At 49.9% G+C, this 13,966-nt stretch overlaps 1 protein-coding gene across 8 annotated transcripts in view; it reads right to left on the bottom strand.

Annotated features, from left to right (window-relative positions):
• The window catches only part of NF1 (neurofibromin 1), a 165,939-nt gene that overhangs the window by 23,999 nt on the left and 127,974 nt on the right, over nucleotides 1-13,966 (bottom strand). For all 8 annotated transcript variants that reach the window (XM_044430097.1, XM_044430098.1, XM_044430104.1 and 5 more), the window contains 4 exons: nucleotides 9,836-10,050; nucleotides 8,455-8,516; nucleotides 8,199-8,313; nucleotides 310-411 (listed from right to left, as the gene is read on the bottom strand). In XM_044430097.1, the coding sequence (XP_044286032.1) occupies nucleotides 310-411; nucleotides 8,199-8,313; nucleotides 8,455-8,516; nucleotides 9,836-10,050 (494 nt within the window). The remainder of the gene's footprint in view (nucleotides 1-309; nucleotides 412-8,198; nucleotides 8,314-8,454; nucleotides 8,517-9,835; nucleotides 10,051-13,966) is intronic.

The raw sequence follows: 13,966 nt of genomic DNA, 5'->3' as shown, positions 1-13,966 counted from the left end.
AATTTGGGTTTTTAGAAAGAAGGACTGAGGAGTGGGAATCAAGGGTCTGTGTGAGAGAGACACATGAAATGCTCAGTTGAATTTGAAAACTTTAAAGGGGTTCTGACAGCAGGAAAGAAACTTTTAAACAGCAAAGCATGGGCCTAAGAGATCGAAGGCACAATCCCAGGCATGTTAGGCAGGAAAACGGTCTTCCGACAAGAGGGCGAACTTCAGCTCCTGGGACTCATTGGGATGGTTTGCATACTCCCCCCTCCCCCCGGAATCCCCTTCTCTGTGTCCCAGGTGCCACATTATGCGTGCCTTTACCTTGTTGAGGAGGGGCTGCAGCTTGGTGAGGGCTATGACCGTGGCTTCTATTAAAACTTGGCTGTTGTAGTTGTCAGGGCCCTTCAAGCAGCTCTCCAGACCCTATTATGGATAAAGGGGAAAGTGCAGTCAGTAGGTACGGAGCGACCCATTCCTCCCATGTGCCGGACGGATGCCTGAGACAGAGATTCAGCCCTTCTTTTTGGTTTCTACCGTCTCTTCTGCTTCAGGCAATCGAAAATGAAAACTCTGGTTCCACATTGCCATTTCCAGATCAAGCTCTGAGGTCCAATGTCATCTTTGTCCTTCTTATTATTAATCAGCTTCTTTGCAGAGAGAAAATCTAGCTGCCATCCTCTGCCTCTTCCTTCGGCTTTTACCCATGGCACCATCTTCCCTGTTTGTGCAAACGATCCACTCCCAGGATGACAATTCTTTCCTCCTGAAGGCATAAATTCTGCCAACCCAAAGCTGAACTTACCACAGTCTCACCTGCTCTGAACTTGCTGGGTCAGTATGCTAACGCTGGAAGCTAAGACGCAACCAAGCCCCTCCAAACTGAAAAACACCATATGAGCAAGTTCATTAAAATATTTAGCACGTTAACAGTATTCACCATCTATGCTGAACAGCACAATCTAGGGTATGTTCAAAGATGTAAATAACTCTCCAACCAGTGGGACTTGATGCCAAACAAGTGTGAACAAGGTATATACTATGCCAGCTGACCAGCTTTCATACTATGCATGGACCACTGGGCCAAGGAGTTTTGATCTTAATCAACCCCTAACCCTTTTCTTGTCCCGGTCTCATTTGGACAAGGCATGTGGCTTCTTTGCTGTCTTGCTTTGGCTAGTCCTGATAAAAGATTGCAGAGGTTTAGTTACTTTGAAATGGGGACACACACACACACACACACACACACACCAGTGGTACCTGGATAACATGAACATTTTGACTCTCTCACAAGTAGGAAAATCGTAAGGTGTTTCCCAGTGTGTAAGTGTGCAGTTTAAGCATGACAGAGCATGTAAAAGGCAGGGTTTTGCTCTCTCTCTGGTGTATCCTTGATTTACCATCTACCTTTGTAAAAGCTCTTTGGTTCATAAAAATTATGTTTCCTCTGCTTTGGTCAGGAAGTGTGCGCTTGCAGTTCCTCACCCAAGACTGGAGGGAGGGAACTTTCTCTCCCCATGTGGCCTGCCGAGTTATTAGATCTGGACTTTAGAGGGAGGGAGCTACTGCATAAAGCGATTTCAAAATCTCCAGCTGGGTTGTAGCCAATTTGGGGGCCCTGAGCCGGCTGGACCTTCTCCTGGGCCTCCGGCCTGAGCGTTCGGATGAGTCACCCCTTTGACGGCTACAGCGATCCCCCTTCATTTTCCCAAAATGCAATTCAGGGAGCGTTCCAGGGGAAAATAGTGCTATCGCAAAGACCTGGCAGCAGGGGCGGGCCCTGCGTTTGCCCAGCAATGCCACACAGTGGCAGCAGGGCAGGAAACGCAACCGAGCATGAGGGACAGACAAGCGTCCTTAAGCAGGATGCTCCGACCGGTAGGAGCCCAGCACATGTGTTCTGCATGTTCACACTGGTGTGGTCACCACATCAGTCACTCATCCGCAGCAATGGCTCGGGGGAGAGGGGGAGAAAGGTGCTCCTCAGGCTCACGCCAGAGACAGGAGGCCTCCCCTTCCTCCGGGACCATTTCCATTCCACATGGTCTTTCTAAAAACCACCGCTACATTTGCTTTTATTTCCTCCACCCTCCTGATGACCTTTTCCCTACCGTGTCTTGCTTTTTTTCAGGATGCAAACCTACAAGCAGCAACTGCCTTGCTTTTTATAAGCAAGCTGCTGTGGCCATCTCTGTTGCTGAGAGATGAAAAGATACTTCAAAATAAACTAAACATGCAATTCCAGATAATAAAACGGTAATGGTAAATATTTCACAACTGGGGTGGAAAGTCTGCTTTTGCTTGCATCCAAGTGGGTGAAAACCTCAGTGAGGAGCAGGTTGCTTACCTGTAACTGATGTTCTTCGAGTGGCCATCTGTGCAGACACACATATGGGTTCTGCGCCAGCGCAGTGCCTTTGGCCAAAAGATTAACAGCTAACGGTTTTTAGTGGGAACTCCGCTCCCCCTCCCCACTAGCATTATATAAGGAGCGGAGTGTCCGCCATTTTCCAGTCTTTGAAAGACCGACGTTTGCTCCCTTAATAAAGTTATTGTCATTATGACAAGAAACCAAAACTTCAGTGGTACGACAAAACATCTAAAGAGATCCTAGCATCGAAGAGAAGGAAGTCGGACCACCCATGACACCAAGCGGGGTCGGAGGGTGGGTTGTGTGACTGCACAGATGGCCACTCGAAGAACATCAGTTACAGGGAAGCAACCTGCTCTTCTTCGTCGTGGCCTCTGTGCATCACATATATGGGTAGAATAACAAGCTTACCCAAACTGGAGGAGGGAGGTGTCATCAACGAAGAACAGAAGAAAGAACAGCCCTGCCAAAAGAGCAATCTTGTCTGGCACGGACATCAAGTCTATAGTGACTGGCAAAGGTACACGGGGTAGCCCAAGTGGCAGCTCTGCAGACGTCTTCTATCGGGACCCCCGATGCAAAGGCCGAAGAAGCAGCAACAGCCCTTGCAGAATGACCTCCTGGAGTAGATGGTAAGTCCAATTTAGCTAACTGGTAAGACAGAACAATTGTCTTCACTATCCATTTGGAAAGTCGTTGGGAAGTGACCGGGTAGCCTCGGTTGTGTTCTGAGTATTTCACAAAAAGTCTATTTGAGTGTCGAACAGACTCAGTCCTGGACCTATAAAAGGCTAAGCAATGACGAACATCCAGCATATGCAGAGATCTCTCTATCGAATTTGAAGGAGTTGGAAAGAAGGCTGGTAAAACAATCTCTTGCTGCATGTGAAATGAAGTAGTGGCTTGTGGAAGAAAGGACGGATCCAGCTGTAGAACTACCTTTTCCTTATGAAAATTCAGAAAAGGGGGGTCTACCCTAAGGGCACACAGCTCGGAAGATCTACGGGCTGAAGTAACTGCTACGAGGAAAGCAGTCTTCCATGAGACAAGGGTTCAATTGTCGCCACGGGTTCGAAAGCTGGCCGAGTCAGTGCTTGTAAAATTACTGAAAGACTCCAAGTGGGCATCAGGGGCCTTATTGTTGGTTGGAGGTTACCCAATCCTCTCAAAAATCTTTTAATCAAAGGTTGAGAAAAAATGGAGAAACCGCGTACAGTTCCACGGTAGTAAGAAATCGCCGCTGTATATACTTTTATGGAAGAAGGTTTCAGACTGATGCAATTCAAAGAGAAATTGAAGAATCTGTTGAATGGAAGCCGAGGATGCCAGAAATGAGTGAGATTCGGCAAAGCTGGAGAATCTACGCCATTTCGCTGCATACGATTTTCTAGTGGATGGTCTTAATGCAGATTCGAGAATGTATCACAGATCTGGGTGTAAGGTTTGTGAGGCAGAGGTAGTAGGGATTGCCGGTGGCATCGACACCGATGTAGCGCATACGGTCATCGGATCCTCCAGGCAGTCAGTTTCAGCGACAACAGGTCTGGGTGTCAGATCGTGCCCTCCCTCTGGGTAATGAGATAAGGAAGAAGAGGGAGTTGGAGAAAATCCTCCCGAGAGATGTGAAGGAGAGTTGAGAACCATGGCTGGCGTGGCCACCAGGGGGTAATTAGTATCCCCGTGGCCCCTTCGTGAATGATCTTTGCCAGCACTCTCATGATGAGGGGAATCGGTGGGAAAGCGTAAAAAGCCATGTCGTTCCAGGGGATCATGAAGGCGTCCCCGGACGACCCCTGTCCTATCCCCGCTCTGGAGCAATAGTTCGTGCACACCCTGTTCTGTTGTGTGGCAAACAGGTCTATGTCTGGCTGACCCCAGCGGTGAAACAGTCTGTCGCGAACCCGACGGTCTAGTTCCCATTCGTGTGACAGCGACATATGTCTACTCAAGAGATCTGCGTCTACATTGTCCGTGCCCACAGGATGTACTGCTAGAAGAGTGATATCTCTCGGTATGCACCAGTCCCAAATTTGCATGGACAGGCGGGCTAATTTCGGGGATCGGGTTCCCCTTTGTTTGTTCAAATAAAAGACCGCAGCCATGTTGTCTGAGGTCACCTGGACAACCTGGTGAAGAAGTACGTCCTCGAACGATTGCAGGGCTTTGAAAACAGCAAGAAGTTCCAGGAAGTTGATGTGGTTCCTGGAATCCCGGTGACTCCACACCCCTTGGGTACGTAGGTCAGAGCAAATGGCTCCCCATCCGAGAAGAGACGTGTCGGTACCGAGAGTCACTGTAGGGTACCGAGGTCGAAATGGGACACTGACATTTAAATTGGCTGGTTCTATCCACCATAACAGGGACTGAAGAACGGAGACCGGGAGCCGAATCCGTTTGGTAGGTGGATCTGTCTGTGGTCGGAATATCCCATTGAAGAACAGCTGGAGAGGGCATAGCCTGAGTTTTGCATGCGGAACCACGGCGATGGATGCAGACATGTGTCCCAATAGGCTCTGGATAGATCGGGCAGGGACAGTTCTTTCTTGTCGGATCCGAGAGATGCACCAAGCAATAGCATGCTGTCTGTCTTGCGGAAGAAAAGCTCTTGCCAATGTCGAATCCAGCCGGGCTCCGATAAAGTTGATCGTCTGTGTAGGGAGAAGAGAAGACTTTTGTTGATTAATACAGAGTCCAAGGACTTATAATAGAGCACAAGTAGTCTCAACAGCAGACGAAAGTCCTGCTTTTGTGTCGGAAACCAACAACCAATCATCGAGGTACGGGTATATCCGAATTCCACATAGACGAAGGTGTGCGCAGACAGGGGCCATACACTTCGTAAAAACTCTCGGTGCAGTGGCCAATCCAAACGGTAACACCTTGAATTCATAGATTTCAGAGTCTACCGCAAAACAAAGGAAGCGCCTATGACGTGGATGTATTGAAATATGAAAATAGGCATCCTTCAAATCCAGCGAAGCGAACCAATCCCCTCTTCCCAGCAACGGCAGTATATTTTGGAGCGTGGTCATCCAAAACTTCTTTGGTGTTATGAATCTATTGAGAGCTCTCAAGTGCAATATGGGTCGGAGACCCCCATCTCGTTTCGGGACCGTAAAATATCTGAAATAGAATCTGTGGAGTCCTTCCAATGATGATAAACGACAAACAGCTCCTTTAGTAAGGAGTTGATGAATCTTGTCCAACAGTACCGACGAGGTCGGTGTAAAACAGATAGGATTCGGTGATGGAACAACGTTGAATTCAAATCCATAGCCGTGCTGGATGATGGATAACACCCATCCATCAGATGTGATGGACTCCCAAGTGGGGAGCCGACTTTTCAGCCGGTCCCCAAATGAGAGAGGGGAGGGTGAAGTTGGGAGGAGAGGAGAGGCTCGCTCGTTGCATCAGTGCTGTCGCCTGTCCGTCTCAAAGCGGTGGCAGCCCTGCTGGAAGCACTGGGACGGTTGCTGTCTGCGGTGTTGCTGACATTGATGTGGTTGTTGTTGCCGAGGTTGAAATTGTTGGCGGTATTGCGGGTGTGACCATGACCACTTACGTCGAGGCAGGGATTGCAGTTCCATACGACGGGCCATCATTCTGGATTCATGCATCTTCTTCAGTTTGCTATCCGTCTTCACGTTGAAGAGACAGGATCCGTCGAATGGCATCTCCTCAATTCTCCGCTTCATCTCATCCGGAAAATTGCAATTACACAACCAGGCGTGTCTGCGGAGGGAAATGGCACCGACAAGCGACCTCAAATCAACATGGTGCCTCGCTGTGGAGAGCTGTTGCATCGCCACCTGCATAGCTTTCTTAACAAAGGTTTTTGCAAGTTTGCCCTGGTTTCCTGGGAAGGTGTCAACGATGGCATCTAGGCGTTGCATAAGAAAATATTGATAGCGCACCAGGGTTGCCTCATAATTGGAAATTCGTAATTCAAGGCCCAAAGCCACATATACCCGGCGGGCGAGGGAGTCAACTTTTCTTCCCTCTTTATCGCAAGGCAAGGTGTGTCCACGTGCTTCCCGGCCTTGAGAAGATTCCACAACAACCGAGTTTGGCTTGGGGTGACGGAGGAGGAACGGGATGTCTTCCTCCCAAACCCGATACATAGATTGGTATTTACGTGAAGTCGGTTGTGGGTGAGCCAGGAGGTCCCATGGCTGAGTCACTGCCTGCCATAGGGTCGTAATGAATGGCAAGGCAATAGATGTGGATCGATCGCCCCTGACCACATCCTAAAAACAGTCAGTGCTCGGTCCCGGTTGTCGGTGGGCTTCGACGTCCAGTGACCTCACCAGCCTGGCCATCAATTCATTGAAAGAGATGTACGGTTCTTCAGATGAACCCGGGCCCTGCAAAGTAACCGCTGCATCTGGCGAGGTTGAGTCAGCCTCAGACTCATCAGATTCCATCCAGAAGGGGGTGGTGCACTGGAAGAAGAATCTCCTGGCGATTCCGATCTGCCGCTTTCTCTAGATGGAGCCCTCGGGGCGTCTCTGGGCATTGAATGGAAACGATCCCGAGGAGCTGGCGGCGAGGATCGTCCCCTGGAAACCGGGTAATAGGCCACGGATTGGAAATCCTCCCGTCTCGGAGCGGAGGAGTATCTGGAATGGTACCAGTCATCGGATCTAGAATCCGAGGAATGACTCCTGCGGCTTCTCGGGGGAGAGATGGCGATGTCGGTACCCAGAGGGACAGGCGGCATTGGCGCTGGCGACCGAGCTCTCGGTGGAGAATCTCTTATTTCCCCATCTGAAATGGAGCCACGCCGTGGATCCAGGGGAGGTTCGGCTGCCGGTCAGTGTGGTGAGCCTGGCGGAGTAACCCTCATAGCCGCCTGGATGGTCGGGACCGAGGGGGACGGTTCCGTGGCTGGAGTCGGGATCGAGGAAGTTGCTGAACCCGAGTGGCGATGCTTTGCGTGCTCGGGATTCCTCGGCTTTTTAACCGGCTTGCCCGCCTTATCTTTTTTGGCCTTCTTATGCACAGGATGTTTGTCCGGATCACTGTGCTTTCTCTTCTCCTTTTGTTTCCTTGGAAGGGAAATGGGCTGATTGGCCATGGTAGGAGCACCTTCTTCAGAAGGGCGTGAGGGTGGAGCAATGGAGGAAGAGGCTGGGGCGGAGCCACAGTTGTGGGAGGCTTAGCCACCAGCCGGTCCGATTGGAGGAGAACCTGGTCCCACAAGAGCTTGCGGAGGCGGTTCTCCCGATTCTTCCTCGCTTGTTTGGAGAAGGCCAAACAGTGGCCGCATTTATCTGTCCTCTGCCCTTCCCCCAGACAAAGGAGGCACAGGTCATGCGGGTCCGCGGTGGGCATTTTGGAGCCGCACTTCCCGCCGCCCGTTGCACCATTGTAGAAATAGAAGAAAAAAGGAGATAGTAAAGCGGGAAATTAATATTTCTGGGGTTTTGTTTTGTTTTTTTTTAGGAACAAGAGAGAAAAAAATGTGAAAAGCAAAGAAGTAAGTGAAATACTAACAGGAATGAGGGAATACTAACTTGGTAAGAAAAAGGGAAGTTTTTCAACAAGCGAAAGGTAAGTAATGATCTAAGCGATAGCGAAGCGGCACGAGGCACAACAAACGGTGGTCGCAAAGACTGGAAAATGCTGGACACTCCACTCCTTATATAATGCTAGCGGGGAGGGGGAGCGGAGTTCCCACCAAAAAGCGTTAGCTGTTAATCTTCCGGCCAAAGGCACTGCGCAGGCGCAGAACCCGTATGTGTGATGCACAGAGGCCACGACAAAGAATCCGAGTTCCTTAACCTGAGAGAAGAACCCTGAGAAAACGAAAGTTAACAGAGGAACAAAGAGACATACACACCTTGCTAAGAATGCGGATTATTTGCTTTATCTGTCCATGTGACACTCGTTTGCTGATGCAACCAAAGACAACAAGGGCTCTTGGCTGCAGGGACGGGTTATACTGGAATGCAAACCTGTAGAGGGGGAAAAAGCCAGGCATTGTTAGGCAGGTGCCCAAGGGGCGGGGGGGATGCCACCAGCGCAACCAGCCGTGGCAGAAGAGAATGGGCAAATGCGACACCGTACAACCATGCCAACAGGGCAGGGCCACCTACTTTTGAGCGAGTTCCGTCCACTGGTCGAGCCACTTGCAAGTTGGAATATCTCTCATGCACGCCTGCCAGAAAGCACAAAAGCCACATAGTCTGAGCATGGAAGAGCAACATCAAAGCACTGCCCCGTTTAAGATGCGTCTCTTTTTGACCGGGGTTGTGGTTGCTATTTTCCCATTCCAGTAGCTTATACATGACCACTGAACCATCCTGGGGATTCCTGCTTTTTCGCTGCAGTAACCACTAGGCTTGGCCAAAGTTGCATGTCCAGCAGAGCTGCTTTCTGAGGTGCTGGTTAATTTCTTCTCTCTCCTCACCTGCCCCTCACAGGCACCTGGTTTTCACACAGAGTCCAAAGGGGAGGTCCAATCCGAGAGATCAGAACGGACTGTTCCACGGTGGAGAGGGAAACCTATTTTTAAATGTGCCACCATGTCAGTTCGACCCATACAAATCCTTGCTGGTAAAAATTGGCATGTCCCGGAGTGAGCTGACCTACAGCCTCTCTCCCTATTGTGCCTCTTGCTTTATTTTCAGGAAACTTTTTAGAACAATTAAAAAGGGGAAGCATTAAGAATAGGATCCCTCTTGTGAAGTGGTAAATCCAAACACAAAAATATTCAGCTGCATACCATGTGCTGACTAACAAAGACAGGGCATGCATCGTTAATATGACTATCTTACTTATTTCTCCCCCGTTCCTACCATAATGACATGACACACCGGTACCAAAATGGTCAGAGAATACATAAACGTGCCCAGCTGAAAAACATTAAATCAAATCTGCCCAGCTGAAAAACAAAAAGCTAAATCGTGGCACTCCCCCATCTTTTTGAGTTGGTGGCCACAGTTGGCATTTTAAGAGTGCTGCGGGCACACTCACAAAATGGCTGCCGGGGAGGGGCATACCCATTCCCAAAATGGCTGTCAGGGTGGGCATGATCAGTCTCTAAAGACTTGTATCCCAGACAGCAGATAAAAGAAAAATAATTTGACCAAGAGCCCAAGGATGAGGCAGAATCTGAGCCCTCCAACAGCAGAGCACTCGGGCACGGCCAGCCCCTCTCGCCTGCACTCCTTCAGCCGCCAGGATGCGCTTAATGCCCGGCTGACCATTTTCTTTTTTTCCCTGCAGCTGGCATGCTGCAGAACAATGGGTCGGGATGCAGCTCCCTGCCAGCTTTGCAGCATCGCCAGTCTCGTGGTTCATAAATTCTTTTACGAACAGCATTTACAAATAAAAAGTCAGGAGCAACAGGGAGCCTGGTAGGTACGTGAGGGAGCCCAGAAGGGAAGTGTTGACAGCGGGATCTGGCAGTCAGAACTCGCAGGCCAAGGTTTAGCTCAAGTACAGGCACACGTGTTCTGCGTATGTCTACCCTACCTCCATGATTTCCAGCAGAGCCTCCGTAACAGTCTCCAGGGATGTCAGAGCAAAGGTCTCCCTCTCATAGGACCCTGGAGAAAACGATCGGTCCCGATAGCTGGACCGGAAGGCGATGACAGCCGCCGACTTCACTTTGCTTATCCCAAAGAGCAAATAGAATTTGGGCAGCGAGAATTCCGTTAAACTCAGCCTCAAGACTTGCTTGGTCTCCTCTGTTAAAGCAAGAACAGGCAGAAACTTAGCTTCTCGTACTTCAAGGAAAGACAGGAGGACAAGTATACACATGGGAATGGTGTGTTCTGGGACCTGTTCCATAGCACGCAAAAGCCTCAGCAACAACCCCACATCGGGGAATTCAATTGCTTCTGGCAACTAACAGCCGTTCTCCTCTCGCTGAGCCACAAGGCCCCATATGTCTCTTTCCTCAGTTTTTCCATCCTGCTCACACCCCGCTGGCCCAGCCAGCTCCAAGCGACCAAGGACATCTCGCTCCAGGCCTCCTTTGCCAAGCAGTCCTGCTGGGACTCCTGGCCCCTTGTGGGCCGGTTCTCCCTCGCTCGACTTTTAGCACCAGCCTGCTCCAGTTCCTTTCCCTTCCACCACTCTTACTCTTACGGAGGAGCAGAACCACATGCCAGGATCAACACCCTCCGGGAGGCTGCTGCTGTCAGTTAACACCCGCTTCTCTAGGGGCTGAGGTCCACCCTGCTTCCCAAGCCAAGTTGCTCTGGGCAGTGTATATGGGCAGGGTGGAGCGGCAGAGGGCGGGGAGTGGCAGGACCCAGCTTCGGCCTGCCGAGAGATGCCTGCACTCACCCTGACGCCAGTGGAAGAACTTTGCTGAGCCTGAAATGTGCCAAAAGGCCCCAAGGCAATGTCATGGACTGTGTTTGGACTGCAAGGGCAGACCTGGGTTCAAACCCCCCACTTAACTTAAGTGTGTGGCTATCTAGCAGCTGGTTTTTCCGGTCCGCCCATTTTCGTTGCTGGGGCTGCTTGATTCCTTGAATGATGCCTTCCCCCACACGTATGGGGTGTATAGCTACAGACAAACTGGAAAGGGTTCAGAGGAGGCAACAAGGATGATCCAAGGACAAGAAACAAACCGATAAGAAGAGGTTGAAATAACTGGGCATGTTTAGCCTCGAGAAGAGAAGACTGAGGGGACACAGCACTCCGTAAGTACTCGAAAGGTTGCCACAAAAAGGAAGACCAGGCTCTCTTCTCGATCATTTCAGAGTGCAGGACATGGAAGAACAGGCTCAAGTTACAGGTAGCCGGATTCCTGCTTGATATCAAGAAAAACTTCCGGACCATGAGAGCAGTGGGACAATGGAACCCATGACCTAGGGAGGCGGTGGGCTCTCCCACACTGGAGGCATTCAAGATGCAAACTGACCAGTCATCAGAGAGGGATGAGTTAACTGGGAGTCCTGCACTGAGCAGGGGGGTTGGAGCAGGTGGTCCTCTGGTCCCCTTCCAACTCTCCTATTCTCTGATTCTATTCCTATTATAAACCACTTGGGCTGTTGTAATAAGTAGCGTATGCATCATGTTAAACTGACTCTATGAAAGACGGACGGGTGGAAGCCAAATATCTTCCTAACTTCCTTCAGGCAGTCACTCTCTTAGCCTAACCTATCAAGGATTGTTGTGAGAAGGACTGCGGGGAGGGGCTCTGTAGGCCAGAGGCAACGCCTTGGATCAGGACAAGATTATGAGCGTGTAAATCACGCTCGTAATCTTTGGCAACCTAGCACTTTTGCAAAGCTGAGGCCAGAGGTGGGCACTTTTGAGGATGGGTTTCCGATAGAGAAACTCCCATTTCCAAGCTGGGGTGGAGGTGGGGGTCCCCATTCCACCTGGGGAAGCCAGGGGACTGTTTCTGACAGATCAGGACAGAGGCCTCTTCACACACGGCAAGGAACTGCTGATCAGTTCATGCCAAATTACCATTTGGGGCCACCGGAAAGGATGACAGCAAAACAGGTCTGACTAATGAATTCAGTCATCCTTTGCATCATTTAATCGACATGGGCTGGCCCTGGCAACTTCCGGATTCTAAAGTGGCTGAAAACAAGCACGAACAGACTTCTGGGCATACAGTTTTACCCACAAAGTATCTGGAGCCTTCCCAAGTCTCCAGCATAATACAGGGGGTGCAAGAGGCCGCTGTTCTCTATCTTCCGTCCCCCAGTGGTATTTCCCAGATATTCTACGTTGACTAAATGGAAAGAAAGGAGGAGGAAGAAACAAAACTTTCTGGGAATGGGGTTCTGCCAGCTCTGAAAAGTGAAAGCATTTAATACAGATCCCAAAGGGATAAAAGCGCTTAGTCAGTTGTTTAACGCTTCTCAGAGTGCAAGTATTTATACAGCTTACATAATCACTGCTTATTTGTTCTAAGACTATTTCTAAGCCTCTGGAAGTTTAGGGCATCATGGAGCACCATTTCCTGATGCTTGAATGGAAGAATCCACTTTGATCTCCCTTAACTTCTAATGCATTATAGCAGAAAAATAATATTCTGAAAAGAATTGCACTGATACACAGGCAAGAGATATAGAATTGCTTAAAAGGATTGCACTGGGATACCAGCCAATGCGGACAAAATTCGTCTTCTCTCAGTGAGACTGATTGATCCCATCAGCAGAGAGCTGGACCCGTCCGACACCTCGGCCTGAGCCAGCATAGCATTTCTTATGCTCTTATGGAAGTCTGGAGGGTCTGAAGCAAGGAAGAAGGAGCAGAGCTCTCTCTGGACTGGCCTAACACATGCAAGGCACACCCATCAAAGGCTTCCTAGTATACATCACAGATGAACAAAGAGATGTCTTTTACGTATTGCGCAGAGAGAGAAGCCAGGCTGCTAGAACTGGCTGCAGCTCCCCGGTGCATGCAGGTCCCCTTTGGGATTTTCTGGATGTAGCAAGAGGAAATGCAACCGTCTCGTGCTGCCTTCCATTCCTGTCCGGTCCAAAGAGGGAAGGGGCAGGTCCTGCAAATCTCCTTCCTTTGGGCTGGGAAAGTCACACAGCCTGCATCTCAGCTCTCCCCCCTTCCAGGGAACCCCTTGAAATGGCCTGCAGAGAGCAAAGAGCTGCTCCTTTGCAGACTGCTGGCTATGGCAGTGGGGGACAATGGGGTTTGTTGTTCCATAACATCTGGAGGGGTGCAATTGACCACCCCAGTTTACAGTTCACACCAGAGCCTTTCTCCCCACACCAATCACATCGGAAGCCGTCTCAACCTGCCTTCAAGGCCAGCTTTCCCCCTTCTCACAATAACTCCTGTGGGGAGACTGGAGCTCCTGGGTCAGGAGATAGCTGCCTGCATGTTAATTTTATTTACAGACAAAGCTACTTGAGGCTACCCAATGCAATGAGATTAAACCTGCCACAAACCTGCACTGTGACCTAGCCTGATTTAGGAGGAGGTTAAATTGATGGAGGAGGACTTTTATGAACTGCATAGCTACCTGCAACTGCCATTTCCAAGGGCAGCAGTGGAGATGCATTGCGGGGGGGAATAGTTGGGGAAAATATTCACTTTTGTGGCCCCCAGGAGCTGGCTCGCAGCCACGGTGGGATGCCGTGAACTGGGAGATCAACCCTCTGGGCAAGGAGCAAAGTTCCGTGGTAGCCCACGAGCTTTCCAGGAGGGCTTCCGGTTTAATTTGTGCCCAGAAAAGACACATAGTCACTGGAGAAGGAAATGGCAACCCACTCCAGTATCTTTGCCATGAAAACCCCATGGACAGTACCAAAAGGCAAAAAGATATGACGCTGGAAGATGAGCCCCTCAGGTCGGAAGGTGTTCGATATGCTACAGGGGAAGAGCAGAGGGCTAGTACTAGTAGCACCGGAAAGAATGAAGCGACTGGGTCAAAGCCGAAAGGACACTCAGTTGCAGATGTATCTGGTGGTGAAAGGAGAGTTCAATGCTGCAAAGATCTATACTCCATAGGAACCTGGAATGTAAGATCCATGAATCAAGGCAAGCTGGATGTGGTCAAACAAGAGATGACAAGACTGAACATCGACATCTTAGGAATCAGTGAATTAAAATGGACAGGAATGGGTGAATTTAATTCAGATGACCATCAGGTATACTTCTGAGGGATTCTTG

This window comes from Varanus komodoensis, unplaced genomic scaffold, assembly GCF_004798865.1.
Source record: "Varanus komodoensis strain SLA01 unplaced genomic scaffold, ASM479886v1 scaffold20_1, whole genome shotgun sequence".
Lineage (NCBI taxonomy): Eukaryota > Metazoa > Chordata > Lepidosauria > Squamata > Varanidae > Varanus > Varanus komodoensis.
This window is presented reverse-complemented; position numbering and strand designations above follow the sequence as displayed.